The 24573-nt window shown below is 37.8% G+C and overlaps 1 protein-coding gene across 1 annotated transcript; it reads right to left on the reverse strand.

Annotated features, from left to right (window-relative positions):
* Positions 1–15031: 15031 nt before the first annotated feature.
* Positions 15032–18105, reverse strand: LOC128209290 (CUB and sushi domain-containing protein 2-like). The gene is made up of 2 exons (XM_052913264.1): positions 17976–18105; positions 15032–17077 (listed from the first exon to the last, which is right to left on the reverse strand). Exons 1-2 carry the CDS (start codon positions 18007–18009, stop codon positions 15348–15350), a joined length of 1764 nt encoding a protein of 587 aa, XP_052769224.1. The 5' UTR covers positions 18010–18105; the 3' UTR covers positions 15032–15347.
* Between the last annotated feature and the right edge of the window lie 6468 nt (positions 18106–24573).

The following is a 24573-nucleotide window of genomic DNA, read 5'->3' on the forward strand; positions in this document are numbered from 1 at the left end:
TTAAATGAATGCCAATTAAGTTCTAAACTACTAATTAATTTACCTATACATTTATATACTTGAAGCTGCACTCTCAAAGATCGAACGATTTGACATCTTTTTCTTTTGGAGCGAGCCAATATATGCTAATATTGATGGAAACCAGCAGATTCTCATATCTTATAAACTGTAAATATGTTTAAGTGCAGCTTTAAGATCGGAACAAAATCCATGTCTAGCTTTTCGCATAAATTACAACCTTAAAAATTAGAACAAAATCAATCGATTTAAACAATAAAATGGATGTCGCTTTTCTTCTACGAAAATTGCCCAGTTTGAACTTTTAACGGGATTTTTTTTTAAATCAGTCCAAAAGTAAGAAAACTCCAGCAGAAAATTGCCACTCTTTGAATTTGGTTAAAAGACACAAAAAGAAAAAGATCATGAATATGTCAGAGATTTTTAGCCAAATTCAAAGAGTGGCTATGATTTTTGTTCATTATTCAGTCTTTAAAACAGTCCTATAAATTAAGAGCAATAAAAAAGCGACTGGCTGCTGTAATCACCAAAAAAAAAACATAACGTTGACCTGCCAGCGTTGACCAATTCAGCGTCTCACTAAATTGAGTAGAAATACATGACCCTAAGCTCTAAAGGGAATAAGGCTACAAACAACCAATTTACAGCAGAGTTCCACGGGCAATGATTTTTCCATTATTTACAATACAAACTCTCTTTTTTTAAATACAGTACAGTACATAATGTTCAGTTCTGTGCAAATAGAGCACCCGTTTCTTCTCTTTTATTCAACTTTAATAAACTATTGATACTTGAATCAAGCACTCTTTTTTGCTGTATTAACATCCGGATCTTGGTCAACGGAAGGGTGAAGGGTGAGGGAGATAACTAGTATTGAGCCATATAGAGTGTGCATCCTAGACCATATACGGGTACTTGACAATTTGTTATAACGTACTTTACTGTATTACTCTTCATAATAATAATTTTCATTTTATATCTCATTGACACGAAGACCACCTCGGAAAATGTATGCACCAACGTGCAATATTATATTTATGACAATATGTATACACGGAAATAAATCAAATAATTTCTGACACTTGGGTTAGAGGTCTTCGGAAAGATGCTAAGATGTCTAAAACCAAATGCAGTTTGTTTCTCGTGTGTTTCTTAAATCCAAGCTCATGAAATATAAAATAACCTAATAAGTGAAACATTCGTTTTCAATTATTTTTATCCTAATTGTGCAAAACGTTTTAATTGTAATACTTTCGCCATAAATTAAAATGCAAAATGATTTGGCTTTCAACAAATTCTTATTGTAGTAAACCTGGAAACACTAGCACGGCGGTCTGGTTCTAACCCACACTACAAAGTACTAAAATGTGAGCAAAATTAAAAATACCTGTAAACCATTGTGACGTCATAAAGCAGTACAGTGCTTGGGTGTGGGGTAGTTTCTGTGCCAGTACGATCATACGATGTTAACTTGCGATGGCGACGCAATGCACGTTCATAAGTTCCACTTTTGATAACAATAAATTTATTTAAATTCCGACCAATCGTAATATCAGGAGGCAAAATGCATTTAAAACACATTCAAATACCTATAAACAGAAGCGTTTGTCCTTATGACAGCCATTACGAGACATCCGTCTTGTATCGCTCCTGCCTTCACCTGACCAATACTGACCAATATACATGCAATACTGACCACATGACACTTCATTCACTCAAACCTAAATAAGCACATGTCCAGGGGCTAGAATTCATTGTTTAAATTATTAAACTACAATATAATATCATCACACGTTCTAATGTGTTATTATACTTGATTTAAGAGTATGCGCTGCACTGGCACGGATTACTTGAGATATATACTGCTCTAATGGGTGCTGTCCTGGTGGGGCGTTGCGTTGTTAAAGTTTGAGATATGATAGTATGTATATATTGTATTTGTATTTTAGTGGATGATGCCTGCTTCGGCGTTGTTAAAGTATGTTAACATTATAGTTGTATTCTAGTGGGTGCTGTCCTGGTGGTGCGTAGTTAAAGTATGCATGCATTATATTTGTATTCTAGTGGGTGCTGTCCTGGTGGGGCGTAGTTAAAATATGCATGCATTATATTTGTATTCTAGTGGGTGCTGTCCTGTCGGGGCGTACTTAAAATATGCATGAATTATATTTGTATTCTAGTGAGTGCTGTCCTGGTGGGGCGTAGTTAATGTATGCAAGTACTATTTTTGTATTCAATAAGTTGCCGTCTTGTCGGGGCGTATTTAAGTATGCATACATTTGTATTCTTGTGGGTGCTACCCCGGTGGGGCGTTGATAAAGTATAAATACATTATATGTGTATACTAGTGAGTGGTGATCTGGTGGGACAAAATTAAAGTATGCATACATTATATTTGTATTCTAGTGAGTGCTGTCCTGGTGGGGCGTTGATAAAGTTAACATACATTATATGTGTATTCTAGTGACTGCTGTTCTGGTGGGACGAAGTTAAAGTATGCATATATTGTTATATTTGAAACAGTAGTTCCTTTTAATGTTCAGTTCAGTTATGCATGTTTTATGAATCAAATGTTTTATTGTTGCAGAGTGCAAAATGGACAATTGACAGTACTATTTGTAACGTAGGTAACGCAAAGAAGTGACATTCTTATGAAGGATACCGAGTTTAATTTGAAGGAATGAGCATAAAACACGGTATTTCTACCTTATGAGACTATAGTAAACCACAGTAAATCATTCACCAATCATTTCATATTTTGCGCCTCCTGCTATTAAATACACGGTTAAATTCTTGTTAGTAATTAATATTTTCCATAAATGAATAATTTAGTAAGTACTTTAAGGTTCATCAGTCAAAAATGTTGTCTGGTATACATGTGTTGTATTGATTTTGAAATAGTGTGTCAGTTTAATTCGTTATGATAATTGAGTTAATCGCCGGCGGTCTCTTCACATGACGCCTATTGAACGATTGATAACGATAACCGCCCTCCAATTCACGCTCAATCTCAAAACTGCAATTCTTAGTTTCATTGTAAATGACTAGTTGCTATGTTTAAAGAGGCACTCTTACTTCAAAGTAAGTTTTTACCACAGTTAATACAATTGTTTTAATATACCAAAAATATTAATAAATGTCGAAATGAATGGTTTTTATGAAGTATACCGAGTTTAATTTGAAAGACGGGTGCAGAAAACACGTTTTTTTCTACCTTCTGAGACGATAGTAAATCGCAGTAAATCTTTTAGCACTCATCAATTATTTAATAATTTATTAATACCAGTGACAATATAACTCGGTTCGTGTTATAACAGTTTTTATCAAAAAAAAAAAAAAATTAAAGACACTTTGTATTTTCTTTCAAATTCGCTCGTTGAGTCTGAGACCACCGCCAACATGGGCACTGGAGACATCAGTCCTGAGTCTGAGACCACCGCCAACATGGGCACTGGAGACATCAGTCTTGTATAGTAGTAGACGTTCTGAGAAAATGCAAAAATCATAAGACGCCATTTTTATCTTTACAATTGTCCGCATAACCTTCACGTACAATGATCTGATTAAAGTGTAATAAAAATCATATTACAGAAGCAAACAAACACGAACACCACGTGTATTGCAATAGGCAGTGACCGTTTCATTCAAAAATATGAATAAAGTACATGAATAAGTAAATACAATGTAGGTCATAATGGACCTCAATTAAAACAATGCATCATTTTCTACAGCAACTACTAAACATATGCCACATATCTGTCCAGCAGACAACAGTTTATAAACAAACGGCACCACAAGAGATCGCCAACTCTCGTCTTAAAAGAGTCAATAAAGGGGCGCAACTCATCAGTCAATCAATGGGCGTAACTCATCAGTAAATCAAGGGGTGTAACTCATCAGTTAATCAAGGGGCGTAACTCATCAGTCAATCAAGGGGCGTAACTCATCAGTCAATCAAGGGGCGTAACTCATCAGTCAATCAAGGGGTGTAACTCATCAGTCATTCAAAGGGAGAAATTCATCAGTCAATCAAGGGGCGTAACTCATCAGTCAATCAAGTGGCGTTTATCATTCTTGTTGGCACAATGTTGTGGGAGCGTGTGGTCTTATGTCGTAGGGAAACCGGAGAACCCGGAGAAAACGTATGTCCAGCTTGGTGACCACCCACCGAACTTACTTGAAGCGAGTGCGCTAACCACTTGACTTATCAGACAAGCCATAGTTATGGCCCGTGTAAAACATTACATTATGTCACTGGGGGCATGTGACGGTTTATAGTAATTTCGTACCCTGACCATTTCGTACCCTCCGCTTTTGGATCATTTCGTGACCTTAAGATAGTCATTTTGTACCCGACCTATAGCCATTACGTACCCTCCGATTTTAGGTCATTTCGTACATTTTAGATAGCCATTTCGTATCCGACTTATACGGAAACGAAATAGCTATCTAAAGGGTACGAAATGACAAAAAAAATCGGAGGGTACGAAATAGTCAGGTTTCAAAATCACTAGTTCCCAAGGTGTCTACCACTCATCCGAGAGGTTGTGGGTTCAATCTCCAATACGGGTACATACTCATGGCTTCATAAAATGGACACTGGTACTGCTTCCTTCGCAGAAATGATTTGCGAGAGGGATTCTATAAGCTATTGTTCCAATCTCATCTATCTCAAATGTTCTTTAAACTTTCCATAACTTTTTTCAAATATGACTCGGCAGTTGAATTTACATCTGACAAAATACGAAGATCTTCTTAATATGCATATTACTGTCAACTCGTGTTTAACATGTTTAAGGTGTAAGTGGTTTTAGCACACTCGCAACTCATCAAGGCGATCTGGGTTCGATTCCCGGCCTTGGCGTATGTGAGTTTGGTTGGTGGTCACCAAGATGAACAAGTGGGTTTTCTTCGGGTACTCCGGTTTCCTCAACAATCCAAGACCACCCTCGCTTAACATCCTGCCGATGAGAGTGACTGAGCATAAGTTGATATAACTCTCTTACAATCATTGTAAAATTAATAACGTTTAAACCTTTACGTTTAGGTGTATATGATATATATAATAACTTTTATAATATTCTGCTGTCCGTTTGTCGCCCGGGTAGGCAGTGCAGGTTCTGTAAACGACCAGCAAAGCGACAACTCGAGATTTTGTTGCTTTTCTAGGTGACATGGGTTATTTCACGGACAACGATCGACTGGTGATCTCTGACAGACTGAAGGAACTCATCAAATACAAGGGCATGCAGGTATACCCATCGTTCAATGTACTACAATGTACTTTCTTTTCAATCCAAACTTGCCTGATTTTCAAAATGCAAGATATGCATTATATTTATTCCTTTCAGTACTACTGCTTTATCAATCTCTGTCCATTGTGTCAAGAAAAAAACGGGCATTAGCGTATCTACAATGATCTTGTTCATATTTCCCAGGTGGCACCAGCTGAGTTGGAGGACGCGACCCACAAACATCCAGCCGGACAGGATGTGGCGGTAATCGGCGGTAATCGGCGTCCCCGACGAGCGCGCCGGAGAGCTGCCTCAGGCGTTCGTCGTCTGCAAACCTAATGTGAATGCCACTGAGGACGATATCAAACAGTTTGTCGCCGGTAAGTTTCAATTTGAAGCAGATACGATTTTCTGGATCCAAACTATGACAATCTATATATGAGAAAAAATGGGAAAATACAGCGATGTGATGTATTTTCAGTAATTTGTAAAAATGAGTTTTAAAACATCATATATGATAATCAATGCGCAAAAAATTAATCTATGTATACAAGCATATTATATCAGGTGTCTGCAGATAACCTTTATCAATTTGACGTGCACTTAAATTCAAAATAATCTTCAAAATAGCTTGCATTCTGTAAAAATACGTGTACTTTCAGACCAAGTATCAGAGTACAAACAACTCCATGGCGGTGTTGTGTTCCTCAAGGAAATCCCAAAGTCCCCGAGCGGCAAAATTCTCCGGCGTTTCCTGAAAGACATGACCAGCCAAGCAATGCTTGGTGAGGACCAAGGAACACGGCGAATGGAACAGTCTATAAACCAACTTGTTGTGATTTAGAGTAGAAGACAGAAATGGAAAAGTTTCGCCCACTGTGAAAACCTTTAAAATGCAGGCATCTGCAGCATCGTTGTGATGTATATTTTATGAATTAAGATTTTTTAAACGGTGCTAACGTTCTGTAGAACAATCGTGAGTTACAGTTACGTGTACCCATAATCCAATAGAGGTTTCAAACTCGGTTGCTTGTAGTGTCAGGTTTACAGGCCTGTATTTAAAATGTACGTTTGATGGATACACCATAATTATGATCTTTTTAGGCTTCTTATACCACGACGTTTAAATTCAATATTAGAGAGGTTTCGATACACTGGATGTGCTTGTATGTGTACCTACCCATTCAGGGCCTTAACTTGTTTGTGTACCTTCCCGTTCAGGGCCTTAACTTTAATGTGTACCTACCCGATCAGGGCCTTAACTTGTATGTGTACCTACCCGTACAGGGCCTTAACTTGTATGTGTACCTACCCGTTCAGGGCCTTAACTTGTATGTGTACCTACCCGTACAGGGCCTTAACTTGTATGTGTACCTACCCGTACAAGGCCTTAACTTGTATGTGTACCTACCCGTACAGGGCCTTAACTTGGATGTGTACCTACCCGTACAGGGCCTTAACTTGTTTGTGTACCTACCCATTCAGGGCCTTAACTTGTATGTGTACCTGCCCGTACAGGGCCTGAACTTGTATGTGTACCTACCCGTACAGGGCCTTAACTTGTATGTGTACCTTCCCGTTCAGGGCCTTAACTTGTATGTGTACCTTCCCGTTCAGGGCCTTAACTTGGATGTGTACCTACCCGTACAGGGCCTTAACTTGGATGTGTACCTACCCGTACAAGGCCATAACTTGGATGTGTACCTACCCGTACAAGGCCATAACTTGTATGTGTACCAACCTGTACAGGGCCTTAACTTGGATGTGTACCTTCCCGTTCAGGGCCTTAACTTGTATGTGTACCTTCCCGTTCAGGGCCTTAACTTGGATGTGTACCTACCCGTACAGGGCCTTAACTTGGATGTGTACCTACCCGTACAAGGCCTTAACTTGTATGTGTACCTACCCGTACAAGGCCATAACTTGTATGTGTACCTACCCGTACAGGGCCTTAACTTGGATGTGTACCTACCCGTACAGGGCCTTAACTTGTATGTGTACCTTCCCGTTCAGGGCCTTAACTTGTATGTGTACCTTCCCGTTCAGGGCCTTAACTTGGATGTGTACCTACCCGTACAGGGCCTTAACTTGTATGTGTACCAACCCGTACAGGGTTTTAACTTGTATGTGTACCAACCCGTACAGGGGTTTAACTTGTATGTGTACCTACCCGTACAGGGGTTTAACTTGTATGTGTACCAACCCATACAGGGCCTTAACTTGTATGTGTACCAACGCGTACAGGGCCTTAACTTGTATGTGTACCAACCTGTACAGGGCCTTAACTTGTATGTGTACCTTCCCGTACAGGGCCTTAACTTGTATGTGTACCTACCCGTACAGGGCCTTAACTTGTATGTGTACCTACCCGTACAGGGGTTTAACTTGTATGTGTACATTCCCGTTCAGGGCCTTAACTTGTTTGTGTACTTTCCCATTCAGGGCCTTAACTTGTATGTGTATCTGCCCGTACAGGGGTTTAACTTGTATGTGTACCTACCCGTACAGTGCCTTAACTTGAACGTGTATCTTCCCGTTCAGGGCCTTAACTTTTATGTGTACCTTCCCGTTCAGGGCCTTAACTTGTATGTGTACCTTCCCGTACAGGGCCTTAACTTGGATGTGTACCTACCCGTACAGGGCCTTAACTTGGATGTGTACCTACCCGTACAGGGCCTTAACTTGGATGTGTACCTACCCGTACAGGGCCTTAACTTGTATGTGTACCTTCCCGTACAGGGCCTTAACTTGGATGTGTACCTACCCGTACAGGGCCTTAACTTGGATGTGAACCTACCCGTACAGGGCCTTAACTTGGATGTGTACCTACCCTTACAGGGCCTTAACTTGTATGTGTACCTGCCCGTACAGAGCCTTAACTTAGATGTGAACCTGCCCGTACAGGGGTTTAACTTATATGTGTACCTGCCCGTACAGGGGTTTAACTTGTATGCGTACCTGCCCGTACAGGGCCTGAACTTGTATGTGTACCTACCCGTACAGGGCCTTAACTTGGATGTGTACCTACCCGTACAGGGCCTTAACTTGGATGTGTACCTACCCGTACAAGGCCTTAACTTGTATGTGTACCTACCCGTACAGGGCCTTAACTTGGATGGGTACCTACCCGTACAGGGCCTTAACTTGGATGTGTACCTACCCGTACAGGGCTTTAACTTGGATGTGTACCTACCCGTACAGGGCCTTAACTTGTATGTGTACCTGCCCGTACAGGGGTTTAACTTGTATGTGTACCTGCCCGTATAGGGGTTTAACTTGTATGCGTACCTGCCAGTACAGGGCCTTAACTTGTATGTGTACCAACCCGTACAGGGTTTTAACTTGTATGTGTACCTGCCCATACAGGGGTTTAACTTGTATGCGTACCTGCCCGTACAGGGCCTTAACTTGTATGTGTACCAACCCGTACAGGGTTTTAACTTTTATGTGTACCTGGCCATACAGGGGTTTAACTTGTATGTGTACCTGCCCATACAGGGGTTTAACTTGTATGTGTACCTACCCGTACAGGGGTTTAACTTGTATGTGTACATTCCCGTACAGGGGTTTAACTTGTATGTGTACCAACCTGTACAGGGCCTTAACTTGTATGTGTACCAACCCGTACAGGGGTTTAACTTGTATGTGTACCTACCCGTACAGGGCCTTAACTTGTATGTGTACCAACCCGTACAGGGTTTTAACTGGTATGTGTACCTACCCGTACAGGGCCTTTACTTGTATATATACCTTTCCCTACTTGGCCATAACTTGTATGTGTACCTACCCGATCAGGGCCTTAACTTGTATGTGTACCTACCCGATCAGGGCCTTAACTTGTATGTGTACCTACCGTACAAGGCCATAACTTGTGTGTGTACCTACCTTACAGACCCATAACTTGTATGTGTAACCTACCCGTACAGGGCCTTAACTTGCATGTGTACCTCCCCTTTCAGGGCCTTAACTTGTATGTGTACCTACCCGTACAAGGCCATAACTTATATGTGTACCTTCCCGTACAGGGCCTTAACTTGGATGTGTACCTTCTCGTAAAGGGCCTTAACTTGCATGTGTACCTCCCCTTTCAGGGCCTTAACTTGTATGTGTACCTACCCGTACAAGGCCATAACTTATATGTGTACCTTCCCGTACAGGGCCTTAACTTGGATGTGTACCTACCCGTACAGGGCCTTAACTTGGATGTGTACCTACCCGTACAGGGCCTTAACTTGCATGTGTACCTCCCCTTTCAGGGCCTTAACTTGGATGTGTACCTACCCGTACAAGGCCATAACTTATATGTGTACCTTCCCGTACAGGGCCTTAACTTGGATGTGTACCTACCCGTACAGGGCCTTAACTTGCATGTGTACCTCCCCTTTCAGGGCCTTAACTTGGATGTGTACCTACGGTACAAGGCCATAACTTATATTTGTACCTTCCCGTACAGGGCCTTAACTTGGATGTTTACCTACCCGTACAGGTTAAGTTTCAGTTCGCTTTAACTGTCGTTTGCGAAACTGTCCGGCAGGCTCACCCGCTTAATCATGAAATGATATCCAAGTGATTTTGAGGAAACCAGTTGCAAACCCCCGGCGTTTGTATATATGTTTGCACTTAGCTACTCAAATATGTATATGTAATGGGCCGCAAAATAGTAAAAAGTTGTGTGCAGAATACTGTTAACTATTTTATATTTCTGGGACATAAATGTTTGACATCCTAAAATTGACCTAGCGCACAAGAAGTAGTCTCATAGTAGTTCGCGTTCCGCAATCTTTCTATTATGGTCGTTTATATTTCATAAACAACTTCTTGATAATTATTTGGTTTTTGTCTTGGATATCGACTACAAGATTTCAACTCGGAAAAAGTACATATACACGGAAAAGTTGCAAACAAGAAGTAGTGTACACGGGTAAGTTGCAATCAAGAATTAGTTTACACGTACACTGGCAAGTTGTTATCAAGAAGTAGTGATCACATACATGGGTATGTGGCAATCCAGAAATAGTTTACCATCCATGGGTAAGTTGAAATCTAGAAGTGGTTTACAAGCACACGGGTAAGTTGCAATCAAGAAGTAGTTAACACGTACATGGGTAAGTTGCGATCTAGAAGTTGTTTACAAGTACTCGGGTAAGTTGAAATCAAGAAGTAGTTTACAAGTGCATTGGTAAGTTGCAAACTAGAATAAGTGTACACATAGACGGGTAAGTTGCAATCAAGTAGTAGTTTACATGTACAATTACCACATCAACGGTTAGTTGCACTCTAGATGTAGTCTACACAAACACGGGTAAGTTGCAATAAAGAAGTAGTTTACACATACATGGGTAAGTTGCAATCAATAAGTAGTTTACAGGTACACAGATAAGTTGCAATCAAGAAGGAGTTTACACGTACACAGGTAAGTTGCAATCAAGAAGTAGTTTACACGTACACAGGTAAGTTGCAATCAAGAAGTAGTTTACATGTTCACGGGTAAGTTGCAATCAAGAAGTGGTTTACATGTACACGGGTAAGTTGCAATCAAGATGTAGTTTACATGTTCACGGGTTAGTTGCAATCAAGAAGTAATTTACACGTACACAGGTAAGTTGCAATCAAGAAGTAGTTTACACGTACACAGGTAAGTTGCAATCAAGAAGTGGTTTACACGTACACAGGTAAGTTGCAATCAAGAAGTAATTTACACGTACACAGGTAAGTTGCAATCAAGAAGTGGTTAACAAGTACACAGGTAAGTTGCAATCAAGAAGTGGTTAACAAGTACACAGGTAAGTTGCAATCAAGAAGTGGTTAACAAGTACACAGGTAAGTTGCAATCAAGAAGTGGTTAACAAGTACACAGGTAAGTTGCAATCAAGAAGTAATTTACACGTACACAGGTAAGTTGCAATCAAGAAGTAGTTTACATGTACACGGGTAAGTTGCAAACTAGAAATAGTTTACACGTACACAGGTAAGTTGCAATCTAGAAGTGGTTAACAAGTACACAGGTAAGTTGCAATCAAGAAGTAGTTTACACGTACACGGGTAAGTTGCAAACTAGAAATAGTTTACATGTACACAGGTAAGTTGCAAACTAGAAATAGTTTACACGTACACGGGTAAGTTGCAAACTAGAAATAGTTTACATGTACACAGGTAAGTTGCAATCAAGAAGTAGTTTACACGTACACAGGTAAGTTGCAATCAAGAAGTAGTTTACACGTACACAGGTAAGTTGCAATCAAGAAGTGGTTTACACGTACACAGGTAAGTTGCAATCAAGAAGTAGTTTACACGTACACAGGTAAGTTGCAATCAAGAAGTAGTTTACACGTACACGGGTAAGTTGCAATCAAGAAGTAGTTTACACGTACACGGTTGTACGTGTAAGTTGCAATCAAGAAGTAGTTTACACGTACACAGGTAAGTTGCAATCAAGAAGTAGTTTACACGTACACGGGTAAGTTGCAATCAAGAAGTAGTTTACAGTACACAGGTAAGTTGCAATCAAGAAGTAGTTTACACGTACATGGGTAAGTTGCAATCAAGAAGTAGTTTACACGTACACAGGTAAGTTGCAATCAAGAAGTAGTTTACACGTACACGGGTAAGTTGCAATCAAGAAGTAGTTTACACGTACACAGGTAAGTTGCAATCAAGAAGTAGTTTACACATACACAGGTAAGTTGCAATCAAGAAGTAGTTTACACGTACACGGGTAAGTTGCAATCAAGAAATAGTTTACACGTACACAGGTAAGTTGCAATCAAGGAGTGGTTAACACGTACACGGGTAAGTTGCAATCAAGGAGTGGTTAACAAGTACACGGGTAAGTTGCAATCTAGAAGTGGTTAACACAAACCTGGGAAAGTTGCAATCAAGAAGTAGTTTACACGTACATGAAGCATTTCGCCATCTTACTATTGACATGAACTTTTCTTTTGAAAATGCCTCTCCAATCTATCACAATGATTCAATGGGCCGATTGTTTCGTTAAAGTAAATGACGTTGTTTACGTTATAGTTGTTTACTTTGAAATCTGTTTTGCTCTGGAAGTTTCAGAGATACTCTTACGATCAGAAGAATTCATCACAAGTTTTCAGACAACTGTTTAAGCTGCACTTGTTTTTATCTAAATATGGGCACATCATAAAATATTTCACTTTCACGGTTAACAACAGTGTCCATCACATTTGTAACTTAAGCAAAGTTCTGAACAAGGTGGCCAATGTTTTATATTCTCAGTTTCAGAGAACAAAAAGTTTCCAAAGAACAACAGTGAGCTCATGAGATATTTTGAAGTTGATTATACCTTTGTATTGTATTTTCGTACACAAGAAGTGATAAATAAATCTATAAAACACATATTTTATATTTATTCACAGATTTCATAATATATCAATTATGAATTATAACAATTCACTTAAATAATAATATACATACTCACCAACAAATCTTACTAAACATGACATCATGCAAAATTCATAAATACATCGTACATCCCAAATCTCAAGATTCATACCATTCTAAGTCTCAACATGGCTAGTATTAATACACATAAATTATCGTTACACCGTAAACACATAAATTCAAGTGGTATAATCAATAACAAGAGAGTCTTAAATAATCTATATAAACCATATTGAATGTTATGTTTTCTACAACTTTTATATCTAGACGTTTCACAAATCCGGCGTGACTCCTTCATCTTTAGATAAAAGGCAATCATAGAAAGAAAAAGATGTCAATGTCGTACACTGTTTAATGATAGCATGCCCTTTAGTTGCAAAACAAAAAGAAGTCCTCCAACTATATTGTAAAACTTCATATTATGCGTCCTTTTACACAAGATAAAGTTATAATGATAACATATGACATGATCAAAAATATTTATGCTGATCAGGATCTTTTACAATATTTCATAATTTATACCAATTAAAGAACAATCGCTACTATACAATATATATATGCTAAATGAACCTACCCGATAGCCATCTTAGTTGTTCATACCATACCAAGCTACAGACGACTCCACTATATACCATATAGATGGTGCGACTTTTCTGAATCATGTATGACATCAGAGTAGAGGAGTTTGAATTGGTGGTACGACTTCAGAGTGGAGGGGTTTGAATTGGTACGACTTCAGAGTGGAGGGGTTTGAATTGGTACGACTTCAGAGTGGAGGGGTTTAAATTGGTACGACTTCAGAGTGGAGGGGTTTTAATTGGTACAACTTCAGAGTGGAGGAGTTTGAACAAGATCAAAATGTTAATGTTACTAGGATAATCATTGGAAACTTGTCGCATAGTCTGGGTACTTACAGGCATTATTATCTCCTTCATTAACGAATTGCTAGGTTCCTGTTTTGAAAATTGTCAATATTTAAAAGAAAATTGTCAATATTTAAAAAGCGATTTATGTTTTACCATTAAATTTTTTTTAGTGTATGTAGATGGGAAATAATTTTATTTCCTTGTCGATGTATCCAATCTCAATGTATACATAACATGTATGTCTTGTTTTTATTAAATGTAAAAAGTATCGTTTCTTAAGAATAAATTTTTATATATTTTGAATAGTTGAGTTTCTTTACCAAACCTCGTCACAAAGTATTTTGGCATAGCATCACGACTGAGTTTTATAAACAAGCAGATTGCTCTTTTCAGCCTTCTTCACTTTTAGCAATATTATTCTCACATTATATGTATTTTATGTTTGTAATGTTCTTGAGATCAACAAAATGATGAGAGAGAATTTGCAATTGGTGAAAAGTATTTAAAGCCAAATATACATGTGCTCAAAAGCTCTCCAATTACATTGATAAGAGCTCTCTTCAACTTATTTGGAGAGCTCTTTGCATTTGTCAAATGCTTAAAAGAGCATTAAATCAAATGAAAAGTTATTTCAATTAAATGTTTCTTCTATTTTATTTTATAAAGGTATTGTTTAAAACTTAGTCAAATGAATGAACTTAACAATTGAATTAAAGAGCTCCACATTTGAAATAGAGCTATCTTTAAATCAAGTACAGATAAATATGCCAGCAACAAGTTGTCCTTATTAGTTTCCATTGATGTAAAGAGCTCTCTTATATGAGGAATGAATTGCGTAAATGATGTCATTATCAGGGGTATGAACGCAGTTGGACTGGTTAAACTGTGTGGAGTCCGAAGGACTGTACGCGTCTTTTAACCAGCCAAACTGCTTTCATGTTCCCGTTAATGACATCAGTCATGCTTATACGAGTATTTACACCAATACTGAAGTTCAGTTTATTTATTCCAGGTTGCAATTAAGAAAACTTAACATGTTTTTAATTACAAACCATTTGGCTTCAAAACCTATAAATATGGAAGGTAGCTAATGGTCCGAGATGGTATAACCATACGTTGATTTACTTGCATGTGTTTATCAATAGAAATAAGGCATTTAACAATGAGTTAGCACTTCCAAATTGTTGTTATTTGCCCTGATTCGCGATCCAAACATTTCCGCTGAAGTTGCGTTCATCGGAATAATCGCAATTGCAGAAAGGCCATTCATGTGAGGATGAAAATGGGGCGGAAGGTGTTCAAATATTCGTTATAAAAATTATTTTTACTAAGTTTATCATTTCCACCAAGAAGCCTTATGAATAACGCCCATGAGGACTGAATGAAATGAAATCGGTATGAAAAAGAAAAATACATTTATAGGCCTTACGACTCTGACCTGAGCCTTGATGAATAAAACTGAAGGACTAATTGAATGGATTGTGCATGGAAACATACTTACTGATATTCAACTTGTGTTTTATTTTTTTCCTGATGTTCAGTCTGGTTTGGTAGAGTGTAATATAAGTTTTAGTATTAGTTCAATAACAGCAGTGATTAATCAGTTTTTTTTCAAATGTAGACACAGTAAGGTCTAAATATCAAGACAAGACATATATTGCAATCATCATGATGCATTAATATATCGTTTGAATCTGTTGACTAAGGTGCTTCTTAATCGTAGCGTAATCACATCATTTTTTGATATTGCCGCTTAATCATTATGACCGTCTTAACGGTGGTTTTTGACAACACACTTCTGATAAGCACCTATCCCAATGATCTAGACTCCAATGACACCTACACCAATGAGGACGATGGCCCAAACTAGAAAGGCGACAGGCCTCGGGCTCATTGGAGAGTTTCCATTTATTTTGCCACCGGGTGTCATGTCGCTGGTGAAGGGATGTGAAATAGGACTGGTTGTGGTGTTTCCATTTATTTTTCCATCGGATGTCATATCGCCGGTGAATGGGTGTGGCCTCAGACTGGTTGTGGTGTTTCCATTAATTTTGCCATTGGGTGTCATTTCGCTGGTGAATTGGTGTGATCTTAGACTGGTTGTGATGTTTCCCTTCATATTGCCATCGGATGTCATATCGCTGGTTAAGGGATGTGGCTTCAGACTTATTGTGGTGTTTCCATCCATTTTGCCATCGGGTGTCGTCCCGGTTGTTAAGGGATGTGGAATAGGACTGATTGTGGTGTTTCCATCCATTTTGCCATCGGGTGTCATATCGCCGGTGAATGGGTGTGGCCTCAGACTGGTTGTGGTGTTTCCATTAATTTTGCCATCGGGTGTCATTTCGCTGGTGAATTGGTGTAATCTTAGACTGGTTGTGATGTTTCCCTTCATATTGCCATCGGATGTCATATCGCTGGTTAAGGGATGTGGCTTCAAACTTATTGTGGTGTTTCCATCCATTTTGCCATCGGGTGTCGTACCGGTTGTTAAGAAATGTGGAATAGGACTGATTGTGGTGTTTCCATTTGTTTTTCCATCGGGTGTCATATCGGTGGAAAATGGTCGAGACTTCGTGCTGAGCGTAAAGTGTCCATCTTTTCTGACAGATGTTGTCATATTGGTGGTGAAAGTGCAGTCACACTGCGGCATGGCTATCACTCCATCCTGACACCGCAGGTCGTCAGTTGTGCTTTTGGTGCAGCCGTGGTTACACGACCACTGAAGCATCTCCCCGTGGGACAGGTATTCCTGCACCGGATTGTCGATCTTCATGATGTTACTGTTGTAACTGGTCAGGTTACAGCTGCAGTAGCAGGCAAACTCCTGAAACTGCCATGATCCATTATCCTGACAAACGTTCGGCTCATCTTCAGTTGTCCCAGCAACTCTGGTGTTAGGAGCATCACTGCAGGTCATGTAGTACAAAGTACTGTAGAGTAAGAACTTGTCTATACAGTTTGAGTCCATACCTTTGAATGGTGGACACGAAATTCCCTTACACGTTGGTCTGTTGCTCCAAGTCCCATCTGCCTGGCACATCATATGTGAGGTACCATGAAGGATGTAGCCTGAATTACAGGTGACTTTAATCACGCTTCCATAGTCATTTTCTATACCTCCAGCATTTTCTTGAAAAGTTCTGCCATTCTCAACAATCCCAAATTCTGGACACATTTTCACTTTGCATACTGGAGGCGAACTATCGAATTGTAAGTCAGTCCGGCAGAGTAATTTACTGTTACCTTTCAATTCATAACCCTCTCTGCACTCGAAGGTAATATAGCTACCAACTTTGTATGAAGGGGAGTCTAAAATCCTTCCGTTGTCTGGTGGGTTAAGAGCTGGGCAGTAGACCTCCCGACACCGGAGTTTCCCCAGCCAGCCCCCGCCACCACACACAATCACGACAGTCCCGTCTGGCTCATGCCCCACATTACACTTATATCTTACAGTGTAGTCGACAGGGTATGTGTCCTGCACTGTGGCATTATTGGATGAATTCTCCACGACGGACAGGCTGCCGCAGTCACACAATACGTACGTTATTCCTGAAATGAAAAAAGTCTGTGTTATTTACTCTATACTGTACAAAACTATTCCTTCAACAGGATGTTTGATAAGCAGAACTTTTTATAGCAAAACATTAATGATAGATGCTAAATAAATAGTTTTATAATTTTTTGAGTGAGTTTTGAAAAAAACACACAATTATATTGGCTACGTTGATTAATGCTGTATTTAATTAAATAATGATGCTGGTATTTTCCGCATACAATAACCCGGATCGCTGTGTTGAGATTTTAGTTGCACTTTCTGATATTAGGGCATTCCGAGATTTTCTGACATTGTTTAACTGAGGAATTCGTAGTTTTTATGCAAGATCGTTAAAAATGTAACCCGTTTGATAAATCTGAGCTAGATTTTAATATTGCATGTGGAAGTTCATTAAAAATTTCACTTTGTGTGACACCAAAGTAGTATTTATTCCAATCAAACTACTGTGATTACAAGGAAAAGATTTGGGGTATCTTTTGTGGCGTGTATTTTATTTCCCCGTTCGGAACTCCTCGGCCATTTTTATCGAAAATAACCTTGGATGTATACAGTCGGTTTACAATGTCAGCAAGTCGATCGCGTAGTCATTAAATTTATGCCGGCATACATCTGAGGTTGTTTTCAATTAAAATGACGAGGACTTCCGAATGTTATTTCCTATATAACTGAATTGAACTATCCTCGTAAATGCCAAAAAGAAGCACGAGTTATCAGTAACTGCACGTAATTACAGGTCGCATTGAGATCATCCACATATATGTGAACATAGGGTGTGTGGCATAACGCGCACATATCGGTATACAATTTTCTATGCTATTAAAACAGAAATATTTAATGGCTCGTAATAAATGAACAACGCCCTTCAATATACTAAAAAAAAATATCACCTACCGTTAAGAATTAAAATAACTGAATAATAGTTCATATTTCACAATAAACGTAAACACAATTACGAATAATCACATTCGCATAGCACGAGTCAAAACTGTATAATTTGTTAATGTTTGGTGATAAGTACCAGTGGTTCAGTGCAGACGACAGATCTTTCCTTAACCAATGGCGAATCCAGGGAGACACTAAGATGTGTGATTGTGATTGCGTAGCTATGGCCAAATAACAAGTACCCAACATTGATTGATTAAAAACTGTCGGATATGTGCAACTACGCGTGGGTGCGGGAATGGTTTTGCCTGCCGATGTCGAAAATAACTTTGGTAATATGGGGCAACACCAAGGGTATCTGAACACATTATTTAAAAGTGAATAAATAAGGAGCAAAAAAACTTGAGTATTTTCACGTTTTAAGGTGAAAACATTATTTTAAAACACGATGTAACGCCTACATGGAGCAAGTTCATCTGTCATGAATATACATTTTTATATATAATACATGTGTTTGAAAGTGAATATAAAATGCAATCTACTCGAACTCACAACCTACAGCCACTGCATCATTAAACCTTGATCATCATTGGCTATATAATACACGCTGGCTCTGTTTTAGCTTTTGATTTATAAATGTGTCCTTACACAGTAGATTGCTCTTGAATTATAAAAAACACAATGTTATAATAGCAGTTTTCATTCGGGAAAATGAAACATGTATGTCAATCCACAAGTGTAATGTATCTCTACGTATCTTACCATGTTGGAAACATGCAAATGGGAGCGTCACCCCAACTTTTCGAATGCAGATTGTATTTAAACTCGTTGTCATATGAACGTTTAGAACGAGTGGAAGTTCCGTCTTCTAGAAAAAATCGGGATAATGACTAGCCAATCCAAGAAGGGAGAAAGACACAGACGGCGTCCAATTTATTATTTAATTCAATATTGGAGAAAAAATACAATTACCCACAATACACAATATCGGGCAAGGAATTGTTAAAATTAACTTGAGTGAGTTCCACCAAACCCTCTTGCCAACACGTTGAACCAAATTTAATTCGGTTCTGAGGGAAGAGCATATATCAAAAGGTTATGGCCAAAATAAACGCCCCCTCTTATGACAATTCCTGGATATTTCCTCGAAAGAATCCGCTTTTAAACTTACTGTTTACATGATGTTGTGGTGAAGAAGGGAAGCAACCAGTACTTTTTTATTGCTTTACATCTTGAAGATATATCACAATAGTACTCTACCTTGTCTTATTGAATACGGATCAGCTAAATTTGAGGGTCTAACGGATTATATTTCTAAACTGTCTGAAAACGCTATGAAATGACGATTTGGATTTTTTTTCATACTTGGCATGTACCCCTCCTAAGGCTTCAAGTTAAACTTCATTTTTAGGCCACTTAAATTTTTCATTTCGCAAAAACCAAGTTCTACCGGGAGTATGCGGCTGCCATCATTAAATATCACTTATCAAGGCATTCATTCAGGTGACAGTAGGTACCAAAACTATATGTTAACATAAATATGGTAATGGCAGCCATCTTGAATTTTGATAGCCATTTTGGATAAATCCTGAGCTTTTTTAAAATCATATTTATATTTTCTGCAATTGTACAAAGTTTCAAATTTTAACCCAATACACGTAAATGTGATCACACTTTCCTTTTGATCTATAACTTACATGCTCCAGTTTGAAATCATTTAACATCGTGTTCTATGTGAATAATTAATACAGTAACATGCAGACGTATTGTGATACAGTAAAAATAACATTAGCAGGAAACAGGGCTTAAATTAGCATGATGTCACCCAAGGTGTAACATGTCCATGATACTTTTGAAGTATATGCTTCCTTGTGATACATAATGACTTTGGAATGATGCCAAAAACTAATATTTAAAGATTAGCATGTGATGTATGCCGGTAGTTTATCCAAATGTCCAAAACACGGAGTTCAGGTGCATACTTTCTCATTTTAGTCATGCCAGAACTAAACCTGAGGTTTTGTGCAAATTCACTATAATTACAACAATTAATTACCTGATCAAAGTCCTGACAATATTTTGCTGGCAAAAGACTTGTGACTGAGCTGTTGCCAACATCTTAAGAACAAAGGCATAATCTGTCTTTTCTAAATCAGACATATTTGAATTGAAACGTTGAAAGGATGGCTTAGCCTCATCTGGCAGGACTTGCAACACTGCACCAACTTTTTCAGAATCATCATCATTGCCAATTATTTCTCCAAATTGTTTCCTAGAAAGGTAATCTAAATTGGTTCAAATAGAAATCAAGTCAGCTTTATTAATATATCTTATGTTTTGTAGGAAACACCTGTCCATGCGTCTATGAAATGTGTGTTGAACTGGAATTGAAGAATCTGGAATACTGATTTCTTCAAATGCGGCATGTCTGAATCCAACACCAACCCTAGTGCCATCACAACACAGTTGTTTTGGCTCAAAACCACACACATCACAAGGCTGACGAAAGTCAATCTTCATAATGCTTGCCCAACTAAACCACAACTTAATAAAAACACTAGCGTCCATGAACTTTGCATTCGGGTGACAAAAATTGTAGAAGGCATTCTTTACCTGGAAAACTCTGTGCATCCGGTATTACTCATAACCATTGAAACATACTCTCATCCAATTTCATCACTAGCTGCTGTTTCTGAAGAAAGCACATGAAGGCATTCATCGTCACCCTCTTGCCATTTTAACTTACATGAATTTACCAAACTACAACATAACCTACTATAAACCATACATTTGGTCGGAGCTGTACCTGTATAAACAGTCAAAGGTACCTTACGCTCCTTCAAAGTCTTGCCCCATCTAGCCAGCCAGCAACACAATCACAATTACCTTCAGGAACAGATGGATATAGTTCTATCCCATACACATCCATTTGCATCTCTCTCGATCAGGAGTTGACCAGGTGTCACGATTGCAGGTATAAAGCCTCAACTTACTGCTTCCCGCTCACAGGGAAGATGATTGCTCTTTGCAGGAAAATTCCAAAGCCCGGTTTCTTCAAAATAGTGTAAACTACTACTACTACCACTAATACAACTACCATCACCACTATCACTTGGCCTAGTACTACTTTCAACTTCGAACGTTTCTAACCTTTCAACTTCATCACCATCATCAGTAAAATTTGCCACTGGAGTTATTGTAAAAAATGTCACAGTCTTAACTGTCTCCATCACCAGCATCAACTTTAAGCCAGTGCTCTGATTGTGATTTTAGAACAAACAAATGTTTACAAACCTTTGATGTAAGCAAGTTGGCGACATATTTCTAAGTACCCTTTCAGCCTTGCACTGGCCACTGTCACAAGTCACTATGTAGGTTCCCTTACTTTTATTCAAAGTTAACCTTACCATAACTGGTAAGCTGTCTTCACCAGCTCACACATAATACTTCCGCAAATTCTTACCTTTGTACATTTAACTAGCGAGTTACCTACATACTGTAATCCTTGTTGAACAAAAATGTTTGGTCCGTCATTTCCCATTACCTTGCTTGCTTCTGGGAGATACAGAACAACAACCTCTTTCACAAACTACAATGTATGCATGTAACACAATTACCCTGGATACCTAAAACAACATGCTCATTTTCCAATAAATTACAATCAGGGACATTCAACAGAGTTTTGTTTATGCTGCAAAACAGTAATAGTAGGAGCCTGATTCTTGTTGATATCTAACTGTGTAAACAAAATTATTGACCTTAAAAGAACCATCAATTTCACTATAGTTGTTTAAACAACAAATGAGATTGTCATCCTCATTTTGTGCAATGACAAATTTTCCTTGTCCAGACTTAATATTGAGACAATAATTTTCATAAATTGAGACACCCATCTCGAGATGGAATATCTTTTGATCTTGTTCAGATGTAGCTTCAAGTGTGTGTTTAACAGCACTTGCTGTCACTGTCACTTATCTAAACCTTGTTCTGGTTCTTTTTGGAGCTGGTTCATGCTCAGACATAGTAGTAGTTTCTCCTGAATTCATTACAATAGACTCTGGGGGAAAAACTTCCTTATAAAATGAGAACAATGCATCAGTATTTCATTCAAGATAAATGAAAGAGTTTTATTTCTCACAGAGGTTGCAAAACAATTTTTTTAACAAATTTGAATCAAACCTACATTTAACTGTAAACTACTTTAAACCATTTAGTGCCCTTATGCCACCTGTCATGCAATTTAGAAATACTGATTGCTTTTCAAGAGTACTCAACACCTGTGTTGGCAGTTGCATCATGCATCGTGAATCTGGAAAAGAAACTGGAAGAGACCTATTGAGACGAAAGTATACTATTATTATATATATATTTCTTACAGAAAAAGTGCTAAGAGATGTCTTGTCTTCATTCAATAATGAAACATTATTTTTGAATGAAATAAGACAAACAGTATGTCCAATAAAACACCTTTCTTCGGTAGACGGTAAGTTTGATAAGTCTGCAATACAAGGTATACTATTGACATTCCTTTGAAATATTGTACTAGGGCGGTCTCTGATGTTATCACGTTTATCATTGATCAAATGCATTTTCTTAATATCCTGATCAAATGCATTTTCTTAATATCCTCAGATGTCAATACACTATGAAGGATTGTACACCGCTCAGTCAGTACATACTGCTGTTGGAGTTCAAAAAGAAACCTTTGTTCCAAAACACCATCAAAAACCCCAGATTCAATTTAGCGAACATAATGAACAACAACATCATCAATACTGCATTTGAAAACAGTACAAGCAAATTTCCCTGAGTGCATTTTTCAAATGATGCTAATTGGTTGCTACTGTTTCAGGCTTTAAAATACTCTCCCTCTTTGACGTAAGCATTTCATTTTGAACCATTATCTCTCAAATTTTCTTCCTAAAGGTAATTACAGGGGAGCATCTATCAAGATTATCAATTAAGGGTTTGAACCATTCACACTTATATCGACTTGGTTCAAGCTTTCTTTTCAAACTTGACCTTAATAAAGTACATGTACCACTATAAAAGTCTGATATTAATTCTGGTCTTTTTGTTTCAATAAAGTCGTATCTCAGTTGTTTATCATTTTGCAAAACAGAATCAGAGTGGGCAGAGGAGGTAGAAGGTCCTTGATTATTACCCCCTTTATGTTTGCACATTGAAATGTCTTCAACACAAAATAACTTATTTAAAGTGTATTTCTTTAAGCATTTTATAATCAAGTTGTCCTGACCTTACTGTTTCCATGTTTTGTAAATGGTCAGCTACAGTACATGGTCCAAAGGCTGGAATGTCACAGTATTAATTGGACTGTCATTGAAGAAAGGAATATTCAACTCCACTCTCTGAAATTGATAAAATTCTATACCCTTCCAAAATTTATTTCATTCTCCTAAATTATTGTGAAAATATTTCATTTTCCACACAATGCATGATTAAGAGTCATTGACAAAGGTTTTTCTTCTTCAGAAAATAAAGAACGTTATAGAAAAAAAATCAATTGACACATGTAATTTATATGTATCATGAAAAAATTAACAGGGGTAAGAAAATAATTCTTATATACATATAATGCATAATTTTATAAATCCATATCTAAGTTAAGTGTTTAACAAATGAATGGGGCATGAGAGCAAATCTGTTGTGTCAGTGAGCTGACCCTCTGGTAGTGTTGCCGACCAATCCTCAATGCTGATGAAGGTTTCTGTTACTCTAGTAGTCTAATAACTCCAGTAAATAGAATGTAACTTGATAAAACATTTTAAATTGTAATAATTACAAAATGATCTTCAATAAACATTGTAAATCATCATATTTCACACATATTTTTAGTGAATATATTAATATAAAAACCTTAAACCACTTCTTAATATTGAGTAAATAAATCATTTTTATAATGATTAAATTATTAGGACAAATGCTCTCAAGACTTTATATGAATTGAATATTGACTAAGTTCATGATTATATTAATAATTATAACTGTTGTCCTTTAATAAGTATAATAAAAGTGAATACTATTTACCGGTCAAGGGTTCTGCTCAACATCATTGGTCAACAATAACCTCCTTCTTGTAGTATCCACGTTCTGTTGAAAGTCTGTAAAGATTTTCATGCTTTTGACACAAACAGTTTAAACATTTTAAAAATTAGTTTGTAATACCATAAATCTAAAACGAATACGTTGCCTTCAAATTTAATACTGTAAATTTAAATATAATAAACTAAAGCGGTATCTTCTGAATATTTCCAATGTCGTACAAGGCAACTTAGTCACAACAATCATGTCGAACAATTAAATGCACAGATTTCTTTGTGAACACCCTTCTGTTATTTTGTCCATACCTTTCTTGGGTGGATTGAGATTTACTTGACGATTTTCCATATCCTCAAAGTTTGCCTCTGGTGCCTGTTTCTAGGAGAATCCTGAGTCAAAGATTATAATTTTAACAAGTAATACGTAATATTCTTCATGAATAAGAACTGTCTACAGATGATTAATATACTGATTGATCTTAAAATGTTTTACATATCTTTTACAAATATATAGAATTAATTTATGTTTTAATACATCACCAAATACT

The sequence above is a fragment of the Mya arenaria genome, chromosome 11 (assembly GCF_026914265.1).
Source record: "Mya arenaria isolate MELC-2E11 chromosome 11, ASM2691426v1".
NCBI classification, from domain to species: Eukaryota; Metazoa; Mollusca; class Bivalvia; order Myida; family Myidae; genus Mya; species Mya arenaria.